Consider the following 26,175-nt stretch of genomic DNA (forward strand, 5'->3'; position numbering starts at 1 on the left):
GGCCATACACTGTTGCATCCTGAGGGCACGGGGGTGCCGAGTGGGGCAAAAATGTCTTGGGAACCTGTCTTTGAAATGACTCACCATCCCAGTCTTGGTGTCATTGGCAAACTTAAACCCTGGAATGAGCAGTTCTTAATAAAAAGTACTTCTGTGTGGTCCTGCATTCAAAAAATGAGGAACTGATGGAACAAGGGAAAGTCTTTCCTTTTGCTTTATTGAAAGAACAGTATTCTAGAAGTGAGAAAGGGACAGGGACAAAGTCATTCTTCTAATTAGAGTTCCCCTGGTGCCCGCAGGGGTTCAGATTCCGAGTTCCAGGGGTCCACCTCGAGGCTGTCAGATCAGATATTTGTGGCCACATCAGTATCCCCAGAAGTGAATCCGAAAGGAGCTGAAAGAAAGAATTCCATGAGCCACCTGGAGCCCACAGTCGTAACACGCCCTCTCATTTCTGGGTGCACACCTCTCTCGTCCCTTTCTTGAGTGGTGGCCTGTTTGAAGCTCTCCCAAGCCAACCCAAAGCCTTCTTGAAGCTCCTTTGAGCAGCTCTTGAATGCAAAGGCTGTCAGAACCTTGTGGTGCTGGAATCAGCGGAAAGCAAAGGGAAAGATTGAAAGAAGAAACTCAAGACAGACTGGATTTCGGCTTCAGTCGTGTGTTGGGCTGTTATGGAGGAAGAGGAATGAACTCGGTTGGGGTGGTCCAAATGTGGACCCCTTTATAGAAAGTCTGCCCAGGCCACAACCATCTCGGAATGGAGGGCCCTCTCCTCCAGCCAGGTGGACTGGACACCTGCCTGGAGCTGGCCACTCGGATTATCTCTCTGGGAATTTGGAGTGAGAGCTGAGGGACATTCCCTGAGGGTCATTCGGAGCCAAAGAGGTTTAAACTTGACCGCTGTGGGGAGGCCACTTGGCCTCAAGTCTAACAAAGCAGAGTTTGCCAGTTGCACATACAGCAACGTCCGGAGTTGCTGAGGACCGAGGGAGAGACTCTGGGCTCTGGACCAGGTGCTCTCCGAGCTCTGGCTGTTTTCGTTCGTTGTTGATTGGTTTGTTAAACCATCTTGAGGGAGCATTCTTTCTTGTTACAACGTCACCTAGACTGAAGACTAAGCGCAGAATAGGGCCCAGGTGAAGCAGGCACACGCAAACAAGGGCAGCTCAGCACAAGAGGGGCCTCTAACTGGGCTGTTCCTCACGAAAAGGCTGTCTCCAGGGGTGGTTCATTTCCCACAGCTGGAAGGAGCCAAATAAGACTGTCAAACACAGCCTGAGAAACACAGGGATGGCCAATCGCCTCAAAGGTGTTAGGGCCAGATAGGACCATGCAGGCCCCTTTCCAGCTGAAACAAGGTTTGGAAATTCTTAGAATTCTCTAAGTTCCATCACCAGCATCTTCACACTCTCATGCAAATCCCCAACTCCTCATGACATGTGGAGGTTGTGGGCAGAAGGGGAGCTGGATGAACAGTGGCAAAGGAAACTCCCCAGGTCAGTCCTGGAGCCCAGGGGGCTTTGTGCCGCCGGAGAGGGACAGCACCCAAAGTTTGGACTGCCCACATCATTTGCAAAGCCTGGAATGCAATTTCCCCCGTGCCTTTTGAAACCCCACTCCCTGTCTCTTTCCAGGTTAATTTCTCAGAAGCTCCAGTTTTGCTGATTCTGGAAGAATCTGCAAAGTGCCCTGGAAACTCATGACCCTCCTTTGGAAAACCGAGGTGCCCCACTGGCCAAGGGAGACCAGGGGCCCTTCCTGTCCCCCACAGTGCTGGGCATCCCCTTCACTCCAGAACACCTTACTTCATGAAGTCTGGAGATTTGGCCATCGCGTGTTCAAACTCTGAGAAAGACAACATGTTGTCATTGTCCAGATCCGACTCATTCAGGACCTGGATAGGGGTGCAGAAGGAGCAGAGAGCAGAGAATCAGAGGGAGATGCGGGCACTGGGGTCAGGGCAGGCACCACATGCTGAGCACGACCATTAAGCCCAGCTTTCTGCCAGGTGCTTAACACACCTCCCTGAGTCCCTTGTGAGGCAGGTGCTCCACCCCAGACAGGGACATGGAGGCGCAGAGAGACGAGGTTGTGGGCACCGAGGTATGGGGCCTTGTGGGTACCGAGGTATGGGGCCTTGTGGGCCAACCTCATGGTGGAAAGAGTCCCTTGGTGCCTCCAGCACAAACCTGATAGTGAGAAGAGTGTGGGGTGATGAACAAGGTGACACCCCCCACCCACTCCTGTCACTCTGCCACCAGGGGCTCTACCGCAAGGGGCACAGGCAGGGTCAGGGGCAGCGATGACCCTTCACGGTTTTATCTTTGCTCCCAGTTCCCACCCAAACTAAAAGGTTCTCATGTACTTAAGACAAATGGATCCATGGCTAGTCTTCATGTCCTGTCACACTTTGGACGGTCCCTCAGGATGTCTGGGCATCGTGTTGTGCTGGGATAATGTGGGGAAGGGGACAGTTGCGATGTGCCCCTCTGAGGCTGAGCTGCTGTTGGCCCACCTGCCTGCACTGCCTGCAGTGTTGGTGGGAAGGCCTCTTGGAATGGGGGGCTTGGGCTATGGCTTTGGGGACCCTGGAAGGGAGTCATGATCCTGGAGGAAAGACAGAAAGTTGGAGGTAGTTGCCTCCAGTGTGCACCCTATGCCTCAGTACACCTCACCCTGCCTGCCATCCAGGGGCTTCGGGGGATGGTGAGGCCCACCCCAACCTCCGCCCGGTAGCCCCGGACACACACGTGGCTGATGAGGTCGGTCAGCAGGTCTTCTGACACGTCGTCACTGTTGAGCAGTCGGAGGATGATCCTCTGCAGGTCCTCCTCATCGATGAAGCCATTCTCATTAAAATCTGCAAAGAGGAGGCAGGGCCTGAGAGGAGGATTCCGAGAGTCCTGGGGGGCCATGGCACCCACAGACTCCAATTAGCCCCTGGGAGGCCCCGCTGAGCCCAACTGTCCCCGGTGGGCCTAGAACCTGGGACTCAGGGGGGCCTGTGCAGGCCGAGGGGGTGGGGCGCTGCAGAGGCAGGGCAGGCTGCAGACGGGCAGGCTGCAGACAGGCAGTGCTTCATGTAAGAACAATAACAGTGAGCATTGATTGGGTGTGTACTGCCTGCTTACTTGGCCTGAGAGCCTCACCTGTGTGAAGGCACTGACTCTTCACAGCCTTCTGTTAGTCTTACTTTACGAAAGGGAAACTGAGGCACAGAGGTGTGAAGTGGTTTGCCCACACTGCCAGGAAGTGGAAGGACAGGGGTTCAGACCTGGCTAGTCTGGACCCCAAGTGCCACATCAACCACCATGCTAGTGGAAATCCCAACCTCGGAACTCCCAGGCCAGTACGTTTTTGGTGGCTCCGAGCTGGGCAGCGTGGAGGGGCGGGAAGCAGTCTGGATTTGGAGCCAGAGCACCTGGGCACAAGTCCCTGCTCCTGCCACCTGCATCGGCACAGAGATGTGCCAGGCTGGGGAGACAGTCAGGCACCCAAACAGCTTGGCTCCAGGAAGGGAGGAATGGGCATCCAAGGACCCTGAGGGCTTCCAAATGGGCATGTTGTCTGGCTGGAGTTGGGGGTGTGAATGAGGAAGACTTCTTGGAAGAAGAGGCATCATAGGAGGACTAAGCAGCTTGGAACTGCCAAGATGCGGGTTGGAGGAGTTGCCAGGGTCACTGGGGACAGTAGTAGGGAAGGAACAGTGCTGGGTGATGAGTCAGGTTAGAGGGAAGTGGGGGCTTCGGAGAAGGTCAGCGGTTAAGTCTGGGAGGTATGCTGAGCTGGAAGGACCTTGAAGGCCAGGATGAGACTGTTACACCGACATTCTTGGCAGCCCTCTCCTAGGACACCCAACACAGTCCCTGAACCACTCATCAGCTATATAGTAAATGCAGTAAATTTAGGAAGGTACAATAATTCCTGCTGTGACAAACACAGATGTGCCAGGCTACGGTCTAAGGGCTTTATATTTCACTGTGTTTAATTCTCATAACACAGATGCGGCAACTGAGACACACAGAGATTAATAACCATGTTTATCTCCTTAATTTCATTTTCTCCTGCCTTTAAATATCATCTATATGCTGATTAATCTCAAAGTTGTGTCTGCATCCTGGGCTTCTCCCTGAATCCCAGGCACATATATCCACCTTCCTGTCCTCTCCACTTGGAGGTCTAATAAGTCTCAAACTCAACCTGTCCAAACCCAAACTTCCCATATGACCCACGCCGCCCTGCCCCTAAGTCTGCTGCACTCAGAGCCCTTCTTGGCAAATGGGTGGCTTCACACTTCCAGCTGCCTGACCAGTCAGCTTGGAGTCATCCTTGACTGTGTCCTTCCCCCATTCTCCATAACCAACAAATCCTCCCAACTCTACCTTCAAGAGGCAGTAAACCCAGCCTGATGACTTCTCCTCACTGCACTGGCTCCACCCTGGTCCAACCACCATCATGTCTCTCTAGGATCCCAGTAGCAGCCTCCTAACCAGTTTCCCTGCTCTGTCTGCCCCCTTCGGTGTCTTCTCCACTCAGCAGCCAGAGTGGTCAGCCTCCCATCTGAGCCAAAGGACAGCCCAGGTCCCAACAGGGGTCCCACTGTCTGCCCTGCTTTCACTCTGCCTCTTTGACATTCCTCATCGGGCCAGGCACGCTCCTGCCTCAGGGCCTTTGCACTGTGTTTCTCCCTCCCTGGAACACACTCGCCCCAGAGATCCTTTGGGTCTTTATTCAAATGCCAGCTTCTCCCCAGGGCACTGCTCAGAACCTGTCTGAAATTGCACTTCCATCCCTTTCCCGGCTTTATTTTTCTCCCAACACTGAATACCACCTAACACACTATATGTTTCACTTATTAGCTAGTTTATTTCCCTCCACTAGAGTATAAGTTCCATGAGGGCAGGGAGTTTTGTCATTTGGTTGGTCCTGTATCCCCAGCTTTTAGAACAGTGTAGGGCACAGTAGGTGCTCAACAACTATTTGTTGAGCGAGTGAAGGAATAAACCACCTGAGGTCACACACTGGGAAGTGGAGACAAGAGCAGACCCAGGCAGTCTAACTCTATGGTCAGTCTATGCTCTTGATCACTCGTAACTCTTTTATTATAATAAAATGCCCAATTTTTACCTGACATCTGATCACCTAAAATGAGTGCTGCCTTTCCCAGCCTCCCTTGCTGCTAGATGTGACTAAGTTCCACTTGATGAGATGCAAGCAGAAGAGGGGCAGGCGTTTTTAGAGGAAAGGTGCAGCTCTTTGAGACAATGAGGGGACCCTGGGAGTGGAGGATGAAGTGACCTAATAGAAGCCTGGGTCCCTAGTGTTGCAGAACTGCCATGGACAACTGCTTCTGGAATTCTACACGTTAGAGAAAAACCATGTAGCTTCCAGCGATCTTGGACGCTATCTTGGGTGAGCCTTTTGGGGTCCCCTGTAATTTGCCACCAAATTTAATCTTCATACATGAGCTGAGCCTCGGTTTCCTCATCTGTAAAATGGGTAACAACAATACCTCCATAGGGTTGCTGTGAGGATTAAATAAGAAAACACATGCAAGTCACCATGTGCGTGGGGTTTGGAATGTAGAGGATGCTGATTAGTCAGAAGCGCAATTCTGTATCGCTTGATGATTGTTAAATACAAAAAAATGCAAACCTCAGAAACTGTGTAATATTCCACACTGAAGAATGAGAGCTAGAGCTATATTGGGTGCAGAGTGGAGGAGGGAGTTTGCTGATGTCACAGGATCCTTCAGCGGTAGAGCCAAGACTTTTGCCTCTGCTCCCTGGGGCAGGATATGTATGGATGCGGCAGGTGCAACTAAGCACCTCTCTCCTGAAGCAGGTGGCCCTCCCCTGGCTGAATGTTTATTGGCCACAGGGACTGGAGGCTAAAGCCCAAAATGTTCATCCAGGCTCTCCCTGCCCAGCTCTGCTGTGCCACACCATAGATAACGGCTCAGAGCAGGTGGAGGGGGCAGACGGGCAACACTGGGGCTGGACGGAGTGGGTCCCCACAGTGACATTGCTCTGTTGGTGAGAAGCTCTGCAGCCTCTCCCGGAGACCCCGCAGTGTCCCCAGGCGTCCTGCTGGCCCAGCTCCCACATGCAGAAACTGCAGCAAAGAGACATGGATTTGGTCCCAAGCCATCTGAAAACAGAAAAAATTGCTGGAGTAAAATGTAGTCCTGGACAGTTCCCCTCCTTTGGGGGTGCAAGGGCAGAGTAGCTTGGGAAAAGAGCTGGGGGCTGGGAGCTCTGGGCTACTGGCCAGCCCATGTGGCCTCAACAGCCTCATGACGTGCATCCTTGGGCCACTCTGTGGAGAGAGGGGGTCATCCTCTTGCTGTTTCCCACCAGCGAGGGAGATTAGAGAGCTAGTGGAATGAGGGCTCAGCCTTCGGGTCCCCCCAAAACCCTCTGACCATCATCATCTAACCTCTCCGTCATGTTACTCCTTGCAATTGACAAAGTACTTTCACAAAAACTAGCCCATTTGATTAAGCGAGGTAGGGCAGGCTTTGACCACTGTTCCCACAAGAACCGCGGTTGCCTCCCTCACTTCTCCCAGCCGCTAGCATCCCTGTGTCAGATCCTGGACAGGTGTGGGAAGATCTGCCCATGGCACTCTGGCCCCTGCCCAAGGGTAATTCACATCTAGTGGGAGCCTCGCTGACGGGGGCAGGAAGACCATGCTGGGATGCTGGTCTCTGACAGGTAGAAAGTCTCCCCAGAGGTACTGAGAGAGGGGGATCAATCAGTTGTAGGCCAGGAGGGTCCCTCAAAGCAGAAAATGGAGCCCGGGAGGTATGTTCTGCGTAGTGTGGCTGGCCTGCTGGACTTGACTGAGAACCAGTCACTCCTTCCCTCCTCCTGACAGAATTGCAATTCTTGTTCACGAGGACACCACGTTCGGCTTAAAACACTCAGCTTTCCAGTCTTCCTTGTAGCTATGCGTGACCGTGTGATGTTGTTCTGGCCAATGAAGTCATGGCCAAAGTTGCTGGGTGGGGCTCCCAAGAAAGTTTGTTAAGGAGTAGACTTCATCTGTGCCTTTGAATGTCCATTTTGTCTTTATCCCCTCTCCCATCCCTTTTTCTTCCTGCCTGGAATGAAGATGAGATGCCTGTAAGCACAGAAAACATCTTGTGATTCTGAGGACAGCAGGCCCATTAAAGATGGGAAATTAGGAGGCTTGAAGGAGCCAGGGCCCTTGGTTACTTCCTGGAGCCATTACCTCAGCTCTGGACTTCCTGAATCCAGGATTTTTTTTTTTTTTTAAACAGGGACACTCTTACACATAACCAAATGCAATCCTAACTGATACAGAAGGTCAGAACAGTTGTTCTCAGATTTTGCTACACTTTAGAATCACCCGGGGAGCTTTGAAAAAGCCCACCAACCAGGGCACATCCAACACCATTACATCAGATCTCTGCAGCTGGGCCGAAGCAGCCATAGGTCTTAAAAACTCCCCAGGTAATTCCAGTGTACAGCCACATTTGAGGACCAGTGGGTTAGAGCCATATTTCTTTGACTTTAAGGTGCAGAGGAACAATCTGGGGTCTTGTTATAAAGGCAGATTTGATTCAGTAAGTGGGGTTAAGGCCCGAGATGCTGCATTTCCAGCAAGCTTCCTGGCAATGTTGATGCTGCTGGTATGTGAGTCACACTGGAGTAACAAGGGGTTAGAACATCGAGTAGGTCTTCAGACTTTGCTAAAAACAATCACCATGACCATCACCACCACCACCTTCTCCTTTCCTTCTCCTTCACCTTTTCTTTCTTTTTATTCCTCCTCTTCTTCCTTCACTGCTATCACTTCCACCTCAATTGATAGAGCAGCCACCCCATGGCCAGGCACCAGGCTCAGAGATTCACACATCCCATCTTTAACCCTGCTGACAGCTCTGGGGGGTAACAAATCTTCTGAGCCCGAAGATAATTCAGATTTTCCTGAGTCTGTCTGATGAAGCCTTGGAGTTTATGAGTCCCTAGGCATCTATTTGCATGGCTTATTTGCATAAAGGCACTCTGCTTTTTGTTTTTTGTACTGGAGCTCAAGGAGGAAGGAAAATGCTGGAAGGGTCCCTGGAGAGAGGGCAGAGGAGGAGGATAAAGGACAATGTGGGGGACAGGGAGTGTCTGCTCCTTGATCTGTCTGACTGATCTGATCTGTTGACTCTGTCTGACCTCTCTGGATGGGAATGCATTTCCCCCATTTCTGAGCTGAACACAATTAAGCTCTTGTGTCTTGAGGGGCAAGAGAACTTTCTGTCCCTCTGGTTCCCTGAAGGATTTTGTTTGTTTAGCTCTAGGAACCATGGAAAGACAATTGAGGCAGACATCTTTTGGAACATCTTTTGGTACCCTCTACCATCTCTGAGCAGCCTGCCCACCCCCAGTGGTTGGCCTCTGGAGATATGTTTGTTTATGTGACTCTGCTTCTTCTTGGTTGTGGTTGATTGGACAAGGCTGGTCACCTAACTCCGGGGCAGCTGGATCCCTGGTTTGGTTCAGCCAATCACCATCTCCTGAGAAGGGGGAAGTGAGAAACAAGATGCTTGTGGCTAGTTAGTCAGAGTAAAGCCCGAAGGCCACATGGAGGCCAGGGAAGCAGTCTTTGACCCATGGGCACAGAAGCATAAAAATCTGATTTGCAGAAAGAGAAGGTGCACAGAAAGAAGCAGAGATGAGAGATGAGGCAGCCATAGAGGGAATAGGAGAAAGTAGCTACCCCAATTCCTGACCACTTTCCAGCTGCATCCTGGCCCTCAGGAGGCCTGCTTCACTTCTATCATGGGTTCTGCACTGCTCATGGTGGACAAACTCCAGTGCCCTCCTCCTCCCATGATCTGCACCTCTTCACCATTTCAAATAAGCCACACACCCCTTTAGTGGGGATGGGACTTCTAAGCAATAGAATTTGGCAGCAGTGATGGGATGTCATTTCCTATTACAAAATGTTACATTGCCAGCATACTGGCTCAAGGGACTCCTACTGTCTTTGAAGAAGCAAGTGGCCATGTTGGGAGGCCCATGTGACAAAGAGCACGGGTCATGCTCTGGAAACTTGAGGGCAGCCTCCAGCTGATAGCCAGTGAGAAGCCAGGACTCTAAGTTCTATAGACACAAGGAAATGAATTCTGCCAACAACTGGAGTGAGCTTGTAAGTGGATCCCTCCCCTGTCAAACATTCTCCAGATGAGAATACAGCCTTGTGAGACCCTAAGATGAGGATTGACTAAGCGCTGACCAGACTCCTAACCCACAGAAACTGTGAGATTATAAATATATGTCATCTAAAGCTAGTACATCAGTAGTGACTTATTATACAGTAATGGAAAATTAATATACTGCTGTTCTTCATGAGTTGCCTTTTATGTGGGTAAGTTCCTATTACTTAGAACCTGAAGACCCTGGGCTAAGAAAAGAGCACCCAGCCTGGCCCTGAATTTGCCATTTCTTTCTTATAGTTTCTACTTCTCTGCTTAGAATTCTTATCTTTTCACTCATTAGGAGCATATTTTGTTTTACATCATTGGGTGTGGTTATAATAACTGTTTGAAGATACTTATCAGCTAATTCCAACATCTGGGTCATGTCAGAGACAGTCCCCATTCTTGAAAATGTATCATTTTACTGCTTTGAAAATTTTTGTATGTTGAATAATTTTGGATTGTATCTTAGACACTATAAATGCTTTATGTGGAAACTCTGGATTCTGTTATATTCTTCCAAAGAGTACTGAGTATTTTTTATTCTAGTGGGCAATTGGTTGGACTTAAACTGCAAACCCTGTCACACAGGGACCTTGTTAAAATGCAGTGGCAGCTCAAATTTCCAGTTAGGTTCTTTTACCTTACCTGAAGTGTTTTGAGTCTGTCCTGGTATATATAGTTTAGAGGTTAAAATGAGATTTGTGCATAGTTTATACACGAAACTTGGCCCCTTCCCTTTGCCTTTCTTTCATGGACTTTCCCTTCTTTTTACTTTTCAGGGGGAAAGTACTAAAACTCTCTAATTCTTCAAGTCAGAAAGAGTTCAGAGTTTTTATCAGTCCCATGATGCTACTCACTAAAGCCCACATTCAGGCTAAAAAAGTCAAAAACTAAAGTGGGCTTTTTTTTTTTTTTTCCTAGTACCATTTCCTTTTTTCATGTGTCAGCTCTCTGCCCCTGGAAGCTTTCTCCTGCCATGAGGTAGTTGATTTTTATACCTATGTTTCAGAGTTTACAGTTGCTATCTGTGGAAGTGACAGTACGACAGAAGCCTACTCAGCTATTCTCTGCAGGGGAATCTGTGATGTCATTTGAGTTTACTGGATACTAAGACTGAGGACAGATCGGATACAAAAATATTGTTAAGCCCTTTTTACAAATGAGAACACTGAACCTTCATAGGTCCATCTAGCTTAAGCCTCCTCCACTCCATTCTACCCAAATTCACTTGGGTGGGGTAGGAATAAGATACTGTCCACCATGTGGAGATGGTGTAGTGGGTTGGGTGGAGCTGGCAGGAAAGGAAGGCAGGTGAGATGCTAAACCATACAAGCCTAAATGTACAAGTCCTCTGGGGCCACGGAGTTGTCATTATGAGTTTAAAGCCTTGCGCGTGGTCCGTTTGAAGGCTTCTCAAGATTTCTTTGCTTCTTTCCTTTAGAGAATTCTAGGATCCCAGATGTACTAAGGGTTTATAAGGATACTGAAGAGCCAACTTTAGCTGAGGGTACAGCTCCCCAGACAAAATCAGAGGCAAAAAGTGTCACAAGACCTCAGAGACGATCTCTCTCAACCTCTTCATTTTAAAGATGAGGAAACAGGCCCAGAAAAGTGAAATGATTTGGCCAAGATTTCTCAGCCATTTAGTGATGATGTTAGTTCCAGTGTTGAGATCTCTTAACTTCTTCAAAACAAGCATAACTCCTTCATACCCAGATAAAGTTCTCTCTCTCTCTCTGGCCCGCCCACAGTACTACCAAGAAATACCAACACCAATGACCCCATGGCATGGAGGAGAGGGCATCAATCCATTGGAGCAGTAGTTCTCAACCATTTTTTAAAAAACTACAGTCTTTAAGAAGCAAAACACCCATAAATATTCAAGGAAACCCCAATTAACACCATCGCACCAATGCACTGATGTTGATGGATTCCAAGTGTGGCATTTGCTCTGTGGTGCTGCCCCAACCCCACTCAGTCCCCCACAACACCCACCGTAGATGCGGAAGGCGTACTCGATCTTCAGGCTGGGGCAGGCCTGCTCGCTGAACACAGATGCCATGCCCAGCACATCCTCAAAGGAGAATACATCGTTGTGGGAGAACACTCTGCAGATTCGGTCTCTGAAAGGGTTCACCTGTGGGTGGGGAGGAGGAGAAAGGGGAAGGAGGCTTATCAATGTCAGGTTCACGCCTCCCTGGGCCTCGCTCATCTGTCAGAAGCACAGTGTCCTGGGTTTGAGAAGAAAGCAAGAGCAACAACCTAAATATTGGAGCAGATGTTGGGTCAAAGAGCCAGGACTGTGGACATGATGGAGAGTGCCCGGGACAAGGGCCCCACTTAGCATCACTCTCCCCACTGTCACTTCCTCCTGCACGTACCTTCTAAGGGCTGATTTTTTTTTGTTTGTGCTATTCTTTTTTATGCTTATTAATTTTGTACATAAAACTTGGAAAATACCCTCCCCCAAAGTATAAAGAATGGGATAAAAATTCTTTATAATCCACTCTCCAGAGCTAGCCACTGTCAACATATGGATGTAGAAGTCAAACAGACTTGGGTATAAGTCCTGGCTTCACTATTTCCTAGTGAGTGATCTTAGTTTAGACAAATTTTACATAATCTCCAGAGTCTAAGACTTCTCATTGACAAGATAGGGTGGGATAATACTATATTGACCCAACAGGTTTGTTGTGAGCATTAAACAGGATAGGTTTAAAGTTGCACAGTATGATTGAAACATTATGCTGTACATCAGACATTAATACATTGTAACTGACTATACTTCAGTAACAAAATAAAAATTAAAAAGTTTTAAAAACAACCAACAAATGGTAGCCATCAGTTGTTATATAACTACAGATATTACCATTTGCACAGCAATTTTCATTTTTTCTCAATACAAATTACAGTTATATTTAGCATAACTGATAAATTAGGTGTAAAAGGCAATCTTCATTTTTAAACCAACAAGTTCTCAAATTTGAGTCCCAAATTTGAGTAAATAAGTAAAGATCACATGATTTTAGAAACCTTGATCCCCCTAAACTGGGCCTGGCTGGGGTCACTCATGAGAGGGCCTTTCTGACGCTGGCGCCACCAGGCTCCGAGCAAACACGCCAGCCACTTGTCAACCAGCTCAGAGGCAGCTCACCAAGGCCGCCTTCCTCCTCTCCCTCCAGCTCCCAGGAATGGGCAGGCTGTGAGCTGGAGGGGATGGGCAGATCTAAGGGGAATTTAAGGCATAGAACAAGCTTAGAATTCTTTAAAAGCAGCAGGTTCATCTTTGGCACCCTCCTCCTCCTGCTTTCTCTGTCTCTAATCCACCCACACCTACTGGGACTCCTTGGCCCACAGCTGCTCAGCGGCCCAGCTTATGCCTGTTCTAAACTCACCCTGCCTGCTGGAGGCCTTGCCTGATCCCAGCTTTGCTCCAGTGTTCCAAAATGAGCCCAGATCCTTCCCTCCTCACCAACCAAAAGTCCACTTCCTTAGATGCATCTCAGCTGAGAAAGTTATTGGATTCTGTGAATTCACACAGCAGTTCCTCAATCTTTCTAATTTTTAATTAGTTAAAAGAAATCTTAGTTGATTTTTCTAGTCCCCTTTCACTGACAAAGTCTATCTTTGAGGTTCCAGGCTTCATGCAAAAGGATTATTTCCATAGCAAACATGGCCCCAGTCACCTCCGTCATGAGCATTTGAACCCCAGCCCCATCCTCTCTAGGCCTCCGATCTTGCCTCACAGTCCTCAGGGCTGCCCCAGTACCAGCCAGTGCTTCGCTCTCTGGTCTTGATGTCTCCGTTTTGGGGCCATGAAAATTTCTCTTTCATTTCTTTTGAACTCAGCTGCATTTAAAACTCCATGGTTGTGGGAGAGTATAGCTCAGAGGTAGAGTGTGTGCTTAGCATGCCTGAGGTCCTGAGTTCAATCCCCAGTACCTCCACTGAATAAATAAACAAACAAACAGAAAAACAAGTTAAAAAATAAAAATAAACAAATAAGCTTAGTTACCTCCCCTGCAATCAATTAATCAATCAATCAATCAAATCTATGGTTTAATTTATTGTTCTATGTATTTAAGGTGGGACGGAGGACATTCTGAATCACCTCACATAACCATATAAGTTATCTGAGGTCCTTGTCAGAAACACAGATTGTAACTCCCACTCTCAGAGATCCTGTTTTAGAAGGTCTAGGGTGTAGCCCAGCATTATAGGCTGAATTGCATCTCCTCCAAATTTATATGTTGAAGTACTAACCCCCAGGACTGCAGAATGTGACCTCATTTGGAAATAGGGTAATTGTAGATGTGATTAGTGAAGATGAGGGCATTATGAAGTGGGGTGGGCCCCATATCAGTATGACTGGTGTCCTTATAAAAGGGGAAATTTGGACCCAGAGACACACGCTTAGGGAGAACACCATGTGAAGATGAAGGCAGAGATCGGGGTGAAACATCTACAAGCCAGGGAACACCACAGATTGTCAGCAAACCACCAGAATCTAGGTGAGGCATGGAAAAGGTTCTTCCTCACAGCCCTCAGAGGGAACCCACCCTGCAGACACCCTGATCTCAGGCTTCCAGCCTCCAGAACTAGGAGACAAAACATTTCTGCTGTTTCATCTACAGAGTTGTGGTACTTGGTTACAACAGCCTTAGCAAGCCAATACACTTAGGAATCTGCATTGCAAATAAGATTCTCAGGTGACAGGGTTAATCTCATCTACACACTTCTGTATGTTTCAGGAGTGGCCAGGGTCCAGGAGAATCCCAGCTGCCCTGCTAGGACCTCCAAACTAGCTCCTGTTTCCTTCATCCTTCCAGCTCCATATCCCCTGGAAAGGCTTGGTTTGCTCGCCTCAGAATGAATCCTGATAAGAACTGTCTACTGTGCTGTGTTCCAGGTCACGTGCACTAGCTAAGTGGCTTTACAGATTACTTTGCCAAATTTTAACTAAATTAAACTCTCACAAATGGATAGGCGGCTTAACAAGATTCCTGCAAGGAAACCACAACTGAAGATAATGCTTACAATGCAAATGCAAGTGAACAAGAAAATGTCAGGACAGACACCTCTCGTGCTTAAAATGCGAATCCTTCTCTATGAGGCAGAAACAACGAGAATCTAATCAGACATAATGAGGAGTCCCAGCTCCAATTCTCTTTTCCTGCACTCAGACAGGTGCAAGGCAGATCAGCAACTCACTGCCTAAGCATCCATCCAACCAGAGAATGAGATACCCATCATCCCTTCCTGAGGGGCTGCCCCCACTACTTGGTTTTGCTGGGAGTGTTGGAGGAGAGGGGAATGATTACCAGGAAGTCAATTCACTCCCCATTAGACCCGTGTCACGTGACTGTTATTCACACACACACACACACACACACACACACACCTTGTTTTATAGAGATTGAGAAGGGGGCTGTTGGTGTGGTACTTGCTTGTAGCAAGAACAGTACACGAACACAACATGGTGACCACAGATTCTGCTGGAAGATGCAGAGACAACCTTGCTGAAGGTGCACACAAATATGCATCAGAACAAATTTCACACTGTGGGAAATTTGCTACATAGTTGAAGAAAAGTACAGCTGTTTCTAATGTGGTTTTCCCCAGATTCAGTTTCAATAAAGAAATATATGAAGAACCACAAGTTTTGTGAGCCACGAAAGGAAAGAGGTGATGTGGACCGAACAGTACATTACTCCCTTAATAAAGACACCATTTATGGGAAAATTTGTCTGAGTGCAATCACTCATAAAGTGGCTGCTTCCTGATGATAAAGGATTCTGGGTAAGGGTGCAGGGATGGTGATGCATGTGAATCTATTCCCTGCAGAATTTCCTGCTGGCTACTCTGGTCAAGAACTTACATCCAGAAGTACATGAGGAGCTGCAGGATGCATTGGTGTGGTTATTTTTTTTTTAAGAGTTCAAAATACAGTAAAACTTATAAAGTGATTTGGAATCAGAAGGAAAGTGACTATGGAAGTCTTTTGAAACACATAGGGGTTTGCTAGTTATCTCTTGGCAGAGCACTTAAAATAGCCATCAAATTTAAAGAGGATTTGTTCTTGTACAAAAAGACAAGCATTCCAAATTTGCTGAACATGATGATGACAAGTGACTGTTGGCAGTTGGCGACCTCACAGATATCCACCAAAAGACTCCAATTCTTCTGACTCTTCAAGGTAAAGTTTTAACAAGGAGTGAGAAAGCACTTGTTTTTCCGAAGAAACTCTTGTTTTAAAAAGAATGTTTTGAAAATGAGGTTTTTGTGGTTGAGAACACATGGTGTCACCTTTAAAGCTGCTTCTATCTGCATCCATGGAAATATTAGAAACAGATATTTCTAATCTCTTTGAAAACGATCCAAATGAAATTGGATTTTGGGTCCATTTGTTAAAAATATAAAAATGCAATGTTTTCCAATTAGCTTGTAAGAGCCACTGACTGACATAAGGGAAGACAGCTCTTTTAATTTCAATTAAGAGCCTTTAATTGGTGAATGGGATTGAAAATGAGCGTCACAATTTAATAAAGGCAATGATTCATCTCTTCTCTATGGAGCGACTATGACAGCCATTAAACACAAATTCAACTAGAACCAGACCTCTAAATGGCTCTATCTCAAAGGGTTAAAGCAAGATTTCAAAGAGTAATGAAGCATATCCAGTTCTACGACTTTCCCTGACACTATCGCTATTAATTATAAGCAAATAATGAAATTGTGAGAGGAGGAAATTTTCTTACATAAAATAAAGGAGAATTTATTTTTTAAAAATGGAATGTAATCTTTGACTTAATTTTTTCTTTTGCATGTGTATGTATTAGTAAAGGTCTAGGGTTTATAAGTGAATGTATGTATATGATGGGTATGTGCTCCAGATTTTGTTATTTCTGTGGATGCATGACCGACAGAGTCCAGAGATCTCTGATCCAGACAAACCCCCTCATCACAGGTGTGGCAATGAGACCTGGGTGGAGGAGAGAGACTTGCCCAAGGTTATTCAGCCAGCGAGCAGGAGAGCCAGCCCAGGGCCCAGGTCCTCTGAGTCTGTGGCACTGCTCCTGCTGTAGTGCCTGGTCCCACACAAATACCCGAAGACAAAGTGGTGATGAGGTCAAGCGTATGACGTTAAAAACTTTTTTTGACATGAAGTGCAAAAACTGGAGTCCAGATTAAAGTCAAAAAGTGGCCCAGGGCCCATGAGAGTTCTGTGTCCAGCGGGCAGTGACGTAGGGCCGAAGCGACGTAGGGCCGAAGTGATGTAGGGATGTAGTGACTTAGGGACATAGTGATATGAGTGTCTATATGAGTGTGAGAAGTACCAGAGGGTGACGGGGGCAGGAGGAGGAAGAAGCCCAGAAGGGAAGGGGAAGGCAACATGGGGCCGTCAGGCTTGGGAATGTTGGAGGAACCAGAGTGAGGAGCAGGGCAGGCGTTGGCCGCAGGGCTAGGGTCGGGTCACCACAGCCCTGTCGGGCTCTGGAGGTCAGGGCGGGGGCTACAGTTCTCTGTGAGGCCTGGCGGGCACCAGCCAGGAGAGTGACCTGAGCCTGTCTGTTTCAACGATGGCAGCTCCCCTCTAGTCCAGGTCCCCTTGCCCATCGCTTCCCAGAAGGAGATCCCAGGGCACAGACTTCCACTGTAAAGAGGTGTCCTTGGCACACAGATAGCTCCGTGCAGAGGGACACTGATGGTGCTGTAGGGAGAGCTTTTAAGGGCCCAGGGGAGGCTGCCTCCATGCCTCTCCCCTCTCTCCACCCTGAGCCATATGCCAGCTCAGCCAGTGTCCTCTGGTCCCGCCCAGCCACCAGCAGACAGAAGAACAGCTGGGAAGAGGCAGGAGAGCACAGTTTCAGTTTACTGTTTTCTGGATTTTTGTTGCTACTACTTTAACAATCTGAAATCTGAACCAATAAAACTTGGGACCTATCCAGAGATTTACAGTCTGCATAAAATTTCACACTCATTTAGAAGTCTTCAAGTCCTCCAGAGGAGGAAGAAGAAGGCAATTGGCAAAGCAACGCTTCCGTTTCCAGAATAACATTCAGCCTAGTGTGAAGATGTTCCCAACAAGGGCACATAAACACATCAGTACAGAAGTTTATACAGGTAACCGTAGTGCAATCTCCATCGAGGCGTGACAAAACTAAAGCAGGTGAAAATAAACTCCAAATGCTGGGGATTTTTTTGGAAGCAGAAACTACAGTTTGTTGACAATAAAAAGATTGCAGTCCCTGCCAAAAACTACGTTTTTTGAAAAAGATCTTCTCAAAGTTATTGAACAAGAGATTTGATTTGAAGATGAAAGTCAGAGGGAAAATATTTGGACTTAGTTTAAAAATATCTCCTCACCCTTTCTCCAACTAGTGCGTAGTCAAAAAGAGCCTTTTACAGTTGCTGGGGGAAAAAAATCACACCAAAATATGCTAGTGACTCAATAATGACATCATTGATGTAGTTTGATTTTTAGGATCTCATTTTTTCAAAAAAGATCAAACAGTGTTATTTCATTTACTATTTCTCATTGCTAATTAAACTTTCTTAATTTTTTGTGGTTTTTTTTTGAATAATGCTTTATTTTTGCTCATTTTGCCTGCTACCAACTCTTTTTAAAATGATATGACTAGTGTTCATATTTTTAAATTTTTAAACAGATGTAAAGCATCTGTCAAGGAAGGGAGTGGATGGAGGTGTCTGTACACAAGAGGCCAGCCCCCCCCCCCCAAGGTCTTGACCGGAGCCCTTAGGTTACTGGAGCAGACTCTCACTGGGAGAGCACTGCCTGCAAGGCCCCTCACAGTTGTGCAAGTTTGGGTGGGCAGACCCCGTGTCCTGGGAGAAGGGTGTAACAGAATCTTCTGTGGTTTAGTGCCTTTAAAAACTTCCCTCAGATATACCATATTTTTGGATTGGAAGGCTCAATATTATTAAGATGTTGATTATTTTCAAATTTATCTGCAGCATTAACATGATTCTAGTTAAAATCTTCCAGCTGATGTTTTTGTGGAAGTTGACAAGCTGATTCTAAACTTTATATGCCGATTCAAAGGGTCAAGAACAGCCAAGACAATCCTGAAGAAGAGGAACAAGGCTGAAGTACTTATGCTGTGAGATACCAAGGACTTGCTAAAGCTTTCCTAGTCAATCCAGTGCGGTATTGGTGCAAGGATAGACAGACAGACCAATGGCCAGAATAGAAATTCCAGAATCAGACTCATACAGATATGGCTGCCTGATTTATGACAAAGATCACATTGCAATGAAATAGGGGAAGAGAGAGTTTTTTCAATAAGTGGCGTTGGATTTAGTGGATTTCCATACAGGGAGGAAATAAGTCTTGATTCCTACCTCATACCATATACAAAAATCAATTCCAAGATTGAAGATTGATCCAATGTGGAAAATCAATAATAAAATTTTCAGACAAAAGCATAGGGAACACCTTCATAACCTTGAGGCAAACATTCTTTAACAATACACAAAAGCACTAATTATGAGAAAAAATTCATAAATTGGAATATATTAAAACTGAGAATTTATATTGTTCAAGAGACATCATGAAGAGAATGACAAGGCAAGCCACAGTATGTATGTACTTCAATCAGTATGTACTTCAACAGGTGAAGGATAAACAATGGAACACAGCCACGTAGTGGAATATTTCTCAGCTGTAGACAGATTCATGCAACAATGTGAATGATTCTTGAATGTATTTTGCAAAGTAAAGGAAGTCAGGAAGTCAGGTCTAAGACTACATATTGTATGAGCCCATTTGTATGACATTCTGGAAAATGCAAAATTACAAGGATGGAAAACAGCTAGGTGGTTGCCAGTGGTTGGGGCAGGAGGAAGGAATTAACTACAAAGGAACCTCACAAGGAAATGTTTAGGACGATTCCTAAACATTTCCCTACGGTGGAAATGTGGTGGCCAATCCACACCTCTATTCATTTGTTTAAACCCCTAAAACCATACACCACAGTGAGTGAAGTTTACTGGTTGCAAATTAAAAAATTAAAACATTTAACAAACCCAGGATGCTAGTGATCCCAGGATGAGATGCAGACCATGACAAATAAAAATAACTGTATACAAATGAATAATAAAACCTCACTGAAAGGACTCGGGAAAGAGAAACTGACCAAGTAGCCTTGGAGAATGGTGTTTCAACCGGGTACTGTACGATTAAAGATGAAAAGAACCATAAACCAGCACTGTACTGTAGCTGGCAAATTTGTTTTTCACTGGGGCATGGGTTAGCAATTCTGAAACTACAAGGATAGTAGGGCTTAACAAATAGGTAAACAAGTAACAGATTATAGGAGCCAAGTTTCTTATTGTCACAATAAAAGTTATAAATAAGCAACAGGGGTAGGCTAGATACGGTGCTGGATTAGTGAGAGACATTAGGAACTCATGGGTTTCTAGATGATAGATAGATAGATAGATAGACAGACAGACAGATAGAGAAATAAATATTGGTGTGTGGTATACATGGGTTAGTATATACACATATACACATATAGCTCTCTCCACTAAGTAACTTTAGTGGAGAAACCTGTAAACACCACCTTACCTAAGCGATGAAGGTTAACATCACCAGTAATTGGTCATGTTGTTATCATGTACTTCACCTCTCTGGTATTGATTGCACAGATCCATAACCCCAGCCTAACTAAGCAAGAGAACACATCTGGAAGACCCAAACTGAGGGAGGTTCTACAAAAATACCTGGCCAGTGCTCTCCAAAAAATCATGAAGGACAAGACTGAGAAACTGTCATAGATTGGAAGAGACTAAGGGGACAGAAAGACTAAATGCAACGTGGGATCCTGGAGCAGATAAAAGATAAAAATGAGAAAACTAGTGAAATCCAACTAAAGTTTGTAATGTCATTAGTAGTGTTCCACCAATTTTAATTTATTATTAGTTTTGATAAGTGTACCATGGTTACATAAGAAAGGTATATAGTATTTGCCTTAATAAATCCTAAAAGCAAGCCTTAAGAGGATTAAACTCTTTTTGAGTAACAAAACTGCATCCAAGAACAAAACTCAATGATATTTTAATGAATCCAACAAAATTAAGTGCCCAGCAATATAAAATTTACAATGTTCATATTCCAATAGAAAAATTATCAGTCATGCAAGAAAGTAGAAAAATAAGACCCACAACCTGCAGAAAAATCAATTAATAGAAACACACCCAGAAATGATACTAATGATAGAATAAGCAGGTGGAAACATTAAAATAACAATTATAAATACACATCTGTTCAAGACAGTAAAGAGAAGTCTGAGGATAAATGATAAATCTATAGACTCAAGAAGCTCAAGAGAGCCCAAGCAGAAGAAACTTGAAGAAAACCACATCACAACACAGCATAAGCAAATTGCAAAAAAAACAGGAATAAGGAGAAATATATTTGGGGGTTGGTGGGGGGGGACACATCCATATAAGAGGGACAAAGATAAAAATGACACTAGATTTGTTGTCAGAAACTAAGCAAGCCAAAAGACATGGAGTGATACCTTAAACTCTCAGAGAGAAAGAATAAAGGCTCTCATCCAATCATTTTATACCCAGCAGAAATATCTTTCAAACATAAAGGCAAAAGACGTGTTGCCCCCAGACATACAAAAGCTGAGAGAATTCAGCAGCAGCAGACCAGAGCTACAGAAAATATTTAAAGAAGTCCTTCAGGGAGAAGGAAAATACCATAAGGAAACTTGGATCTACACAAAGAAATGATGACACCAGAGGTGATAAACATGTGAGTAAATATTAAGTAACTTTTTTTCTCATTTTATACCATTCAGTATCCACATACATAATGTGGATTTCAGCATCTCTCTGTCAATAATGGCTATAACAATAAACAAAAACAATCATTAAGGATATAATAGAATATCAGCCAACCTGACTTCCTTGACATTTGAGAGAGCACTTCACCCAACATAATAGATACACATTCTTTTTTCAATTGCGTTTGGAACATTTACCAAGATAGACCATGTTCTGTGTTTTAAAGCAAGTCAATAAATTTAAGAGGATTTAAATCACACAAAGTGTGCCCTGACCACAACAAAATTAAATTAGAAATCAATAACAGAAAGACATCTTGGAAACCCTCAAAGTCAAAGAGATCACAAGGGAAATTAGAAAATAATTTGAACTAAATAAAAATGAAAACACAACCTATCAAAATTCGTGGTATTGCAGTGAAAGCAGTGTGTACAGAAAAATTAAACACGTTAAATGCTTTTATTTAAAAAGGAACGACTTAAGTGTTTATTTAAGTGAAAAAAGATCCCTCACCCATTGGTGGGAGTTGGTCACTGGGAAAAAAGAGTGAGTCAGGAATTCCAGGTCTATTAGCTGGCGGATGGGAGCCCATTCTCACCCTGTACTTCTGGACTACTTGCACCTGGGAAGTGGCTGCCCCTTAAAAATGGAGCTCCTGCCACCAGGAGTATTGACTTGGAAGCCACGCGTGGATGAGCTTCTGGGCTGAACTGAAGGCTTCTCTTCCCTCGACCCAGTTGTGTGGAGGAATTCCTTGTTCTGGGTCTGAATGGAGTCACCCTTCACCAGAAGGTGGCAGTGTTGAGTTAGAGTCGTTCTGTCAGTTCTCAACCCCAGCATAGGTGAGCACCTACTGTGTGCAAGGCAATGGGTTAGGTTGACTGTCTTGCAGGCAGGTGGCAGGATAGACATTACCATTATGTTTTACAAGGAGGAGAAACTAGAGCCCAGAGAAGGAGGACTCAGACTCCTAAGGTGATGCTTTGTCTACAGTGCTACTGACTCTGCTAAGTATGCGATTTTTTTTCCAAGAAAAGTTCCCAGAATCACATTTCCACACACACAGAGCAGGCAAGGTTTGAGGCATTACCCTGAGTCCCATGCCCCTGCCAGTTGGCAGTTGCTCAGAAAATAAACCAGCAGACCCAAAGGATGTGTCTTTCTCAGCTAGGGGTGAAAGACACAGGACTCATGGCCTGAACTTCAAGCCCTTGTAGCAAGTGCTTAGGTGAGTTACTGTGCACCAGGCACTGAACTAGGTCCTGGGGTCTCCAGAACAATGAAGATGACACCGCTGTCTTCCACGAGACTCAGCTTAGACACTTACAGAAGTCTCTGCAGAAACAGGCAGGGTAGAAGTGTCTGAATCACGTCCAAGCAAAGAGAAAGGACAAGAGAAGGATGAGCTAGTGTTGCTGGGAGGTAGGACTGACAAAGGGGCAGGAGGGAGAAGGCAGCCAGGAGACAGAGACAGAGCAGGAGCCAAGGCCAGATCAAGCAGGGAGAGATGTGGTGGGACAGTGGGAGATGCTGTGGGTCGGGGACCAGGGAACTAGGCAAGGGAGCGGGGCCTTGCCTTCTCCACATGCCCCCTGCACCCTCAGCTGTCTCCTCCCCTTCCAGGCTGCCCAGGGGTCACCTGGAAGGATAAAAATGTTAAGTAGGGGAGGGCAACAGTGGGGCTTAACCCGGACCCTGAATACTCAAAGTCCCAGATTGGCCTGCGTGATCTTCACCAGGTGGAGAGAAGCCTGGCATTGTGATTTCAGGGAGGTTGTGGGCAGGGAGCACGGGGTATGAGGAATCCACTTAGGTGAATGCACTCCCTCTGTTGGCCAGGCCCCAGAGGCAGCCTTCCCACTGGTTGTTTATAAGAAAGGGACAGTCTCAGTGTTGTAGATAATCAACCCTCCTGAAGTCTAAAAACAGAGAGGCCCGTAAGGGAGCTGTCTCCTGGTGACAGATGGGTTGGCAGGGACAAGCTAAGGATGTGTCCTGTCAACAGCTGGAAGTGGATTGCTAATGGAACAAATTGGGGAGAAAGGCAGTAAAAATGTTAAGGATTATTAAACATTCATGGGACCACGTGGCCTGAACCTGGCTCAGATCCACCAGACCAGTCTCTTCTCTGATTCTAGGGGTACCTGCCACTGCCCTGAGGATCGTTCCAGAAGAGCTACCTGCTGGCACAGAGGAGATCAGAGGACTGCAGGCCTGAGTCTTCCGGGGTGGCCCGGGAGCCTGGCAGTGTATGGTGAGAGGCCTGAGGCGGGGAGTCAGAGGGGCCCAAGCCCTGGGGTCAGACTGACTCTAAAAAGTTAATATAATAACTTTTTATTTGACATCTACAAGATTCTGGCATCTTGTAGCTTTTGAGGTTTATATGATCCCAATTTTTTAATAGTGTAACTTGCCAAAAGAGAAAAAAAAAAAAAAGAGAGAGAGAGAGAAACCCAAAAGACCAGTTGTCCCCACACTTATTTATCAAATCTGTTACAGGAAAAGCAAAATTTACTCATATCACAGGTAAGTGTCTATCCACATTTGTATATTAGTATTTTAACAGCTTGGGATCAACTCTATCATGTCTTACAACACATTAAATAATATTCAAGTTCCTGAGGAACAAGAATAACAACAAAACAAGGTGTGTGAACTTGGGCAGATGGTTGAGCCTCTCCTTTTCTCCATCTGTACAATGGGCAGAATCATAACTTTGCTCATGCCATTTTACGAGGATCGAATGAGACCATACTTGCAAAACATCTCATCCTGGCAGGCCCCCGGAAACTTTAACTACCATTGCTAATCTATCCACCCCAACCACACTGCCCTCCCATTTGCATCACCAGCACTCCCAGGGCACTGGTAGACCTGTCAGTTGAGCTCTCAAGGAAAGTTATTACCTGGGCCAACTTGTTGCCAGGAGCTCACCCTGCCTGCTGATGGGCAGAGAAATGTCAGTTTGGGCTCCCATGAGTGCCCGTGGCTCAGCGTTTCTTCAGGGGCAGCTGCTGACTGCAGCCAGGGGCATCACCTCCGTGTGAAATCTTAAGGGGACTCAGGGATCAGCTCTGGTGAGAAGACGGGTGAGAAGGGGCTAATGTGTTGCGGGCCCACCTCTGCATAACCTCATTCTGCAGATGCGGCTATCGTATCCCAGAGAAGCTAGCACACCGGCCATGTGTCTGAGTCCCACAGGGAGCTATAATCAAAATTCACACTCCTTACCCCACTGTGGACTTTCTGAGTCAGCATCTCTGGGGGCAGGGCCCAGGGATCTTTATCTTAGCAAACTGCCCAGGTACTTCACACAGTGACAACCTGGTCAAAGTCACAGTGCTAACAAATGGCAGAGACATGACATCAGACGCTGCCCACCCTCCCTCTCCCATCCCTTACCGTCCTCTCCAGGACACAGTCTCCCAGCCAGCAAAGACGGGGAGGGGGTGTACAGTACAGACAACCTCTAGCCTTTCCCCAAGGCAAACGCTCAACTTGAAAACGTGCGTTTGCAGAGACACCTCACAAAGCTTCTTTCTGCTCCCTCTAACTTCCCTCCACACTCCATGCCCCAACCCAACAGACTGCGGCCAGGTCCTGCAAAGGCAGGCAAGTTACATCACCCCCAACCCACGCGGGGCCCTCTGTTTCTCACTCTCTCTCATTGCTCATAGTCAATTCCACCTGTGACATACTGTCTCTCCTACAAGCCTGTCCTTTAACCGTTTTCCCTCTAACTTGCCCCTTCCAATTTCTGCCAGATTTATTTAGGAAATGTCTCCATTCACTGCCTTAGACCTTCTGATGAAAACCACTTCTCCCGGAGCACCAAATAAAGTGCTCTTGCTGAAGAAATGACTCCCTGGTTCAATCCTCCAGCTTTGCTGTTTTATGGAATTACTAGGAGAATGGGGAGGGGGGAATTGCTATTGACACTCAAGAGCATCTGGGGAGGAGGGTCTGTGGGTGGGAAGACCCATGGGCTCGGGGGGTGGGGGACCTGGATGGAGAGAGTGGCTGTCTCAGCCCAATTGAGGAGGGAAGTGGGGGCCTGGAGGCCCTCAGGAGACAGAGGCCGAGGAGGCTGGATGGAAGAGGAAGAAGAGAGAGGCAGTGGATGCAAAGGCTTCAAGATGGGACCCTTCCTGGGACCCATCCTCCCCAGCCCTCAGCGGCGCCAACTGAAACTCATACAGTGCTTGGCAGGAGTGGAGTTTTTGTGGAAACCAGTATAAAATGGCTGGGGATTTTGTTTGGGTAAATTTGAAGTGAAGCAGATGTGCAGAGGATGGAGGCAGAGGGGACTGAAGGAAGACATGAGTCCCTCTTGTCCCTCCCAACCCCTCCTCACCAACTCCTCCCCAAAAGAACAAAGGAATGGGGGAAGCTCTGTACACTTACAGGGCATAGAATCGGATGGAGGGTAGCACACAGACATTTCAACTTGATTTTGGGAGGCCCCCAGGTGCATGAGGGCTCCGAGAGGATGGCAACAGGATAGTTTTCTCAATTTTCACACTGTTGCACCATGAGAAGCACCGGCCTGTGGCTCAGGCTGGGAACCTAACAACAGTTTATAGGGTTTTTCTGTGGAAAATGCAAACAAAGTTCCAAATGGCCAATATAAAAAACCTGTTAAAACACAATCTGTACCTGTAATTTAAAGGCAGTCTGCGCAAAGCAGGGAAGAGTGACTGAGGCGATGGGGTCACCCTGGGCAGACCAGGCAGCGGGCAGTTCAGGGAAGAGCCCAGAACGGGGGCCACTCAGCTTCTCACGGGAGGGGAGTGGAGCGGAGCAGCAGGGCCGCGCCTCCCCCAAGTCCTCCTGGTCCCGCCCGCTGTTTATAAGCTGCCTTCCTGTCTGTAAGCGGGAGGGCTTCTCAGATAGTGTTGGGGCTGCTTTGCAGCTGTTTGGGGACACTCACCCCAGGCACCCTGGGAACATGTTCCCCTGTGAACTCTGTAAGATGTGTATCTTTGCGTCAAGACAACAATTTCTCTTTTATCACTACATCTAAGAGACACCAGTTGATCTGTTTCGCCCCTCACTTTGAATTAACTGATGTAAACTGAGATGAGCTCACACCACAGCCTCTCTATCAACCACAGATGCTGCTTTCTCTTTCCCTG

The 26,175-nt window shown here is 46.5% G+C and overlaps 1 protein-coding gene across 14 annotated transcripts in view; it reads right to left on the bottom strand.

The window, feature by feature from the left end:
- Positions 1-198: 198 nt before the first annotated feature.
- CIB4 (calcium and integrin binding family member 4) overlaps positions 199-26,175 on the bottom strand; it is a 127,060-nt gene continuing 101,083 nt past the window's right edge. For all 14 annotated transcript variants that reach the window (XM_032497209.1, XM_032497195.1, XM_032497201.1 and 11 more), the window contains 4 exons: positions 11,216-11,357; positions 2,751-2,860; positions 1,806-1,894; positions 199-394 (listed from right to left, as the gene is read on the bottom strand). In XM_032497209.1, coding sequence (XP_032353100.1) covers positions 364-394; positions 1,806-1,894; positions 2,751-2,860; positions 11,216-11,357 — 372 coding nt within the window. In that variant the 3' untranslated portion in view covers positions 199-363. The remainder of the gene's footprint in view (positions 395-1,805; positions 1,895-2,750; positions 2,861-11,215; positions 11,358-26,175) is intronic.

Source organism: Camelus ferus, chromosome 15 (assembly GCF_009834535.1).
Source record: "Camelus ferus isolate YT-003-E chromosome 15, BCGSAC_Cfer_1.0, whole genome shotgun sequence".
Taxonomy (NCBI): Eukaryota; Metazoa; Chordata; class Mammalia; order Artiodactyla; family Camelidae; genus Camelus; species Camelus ferus.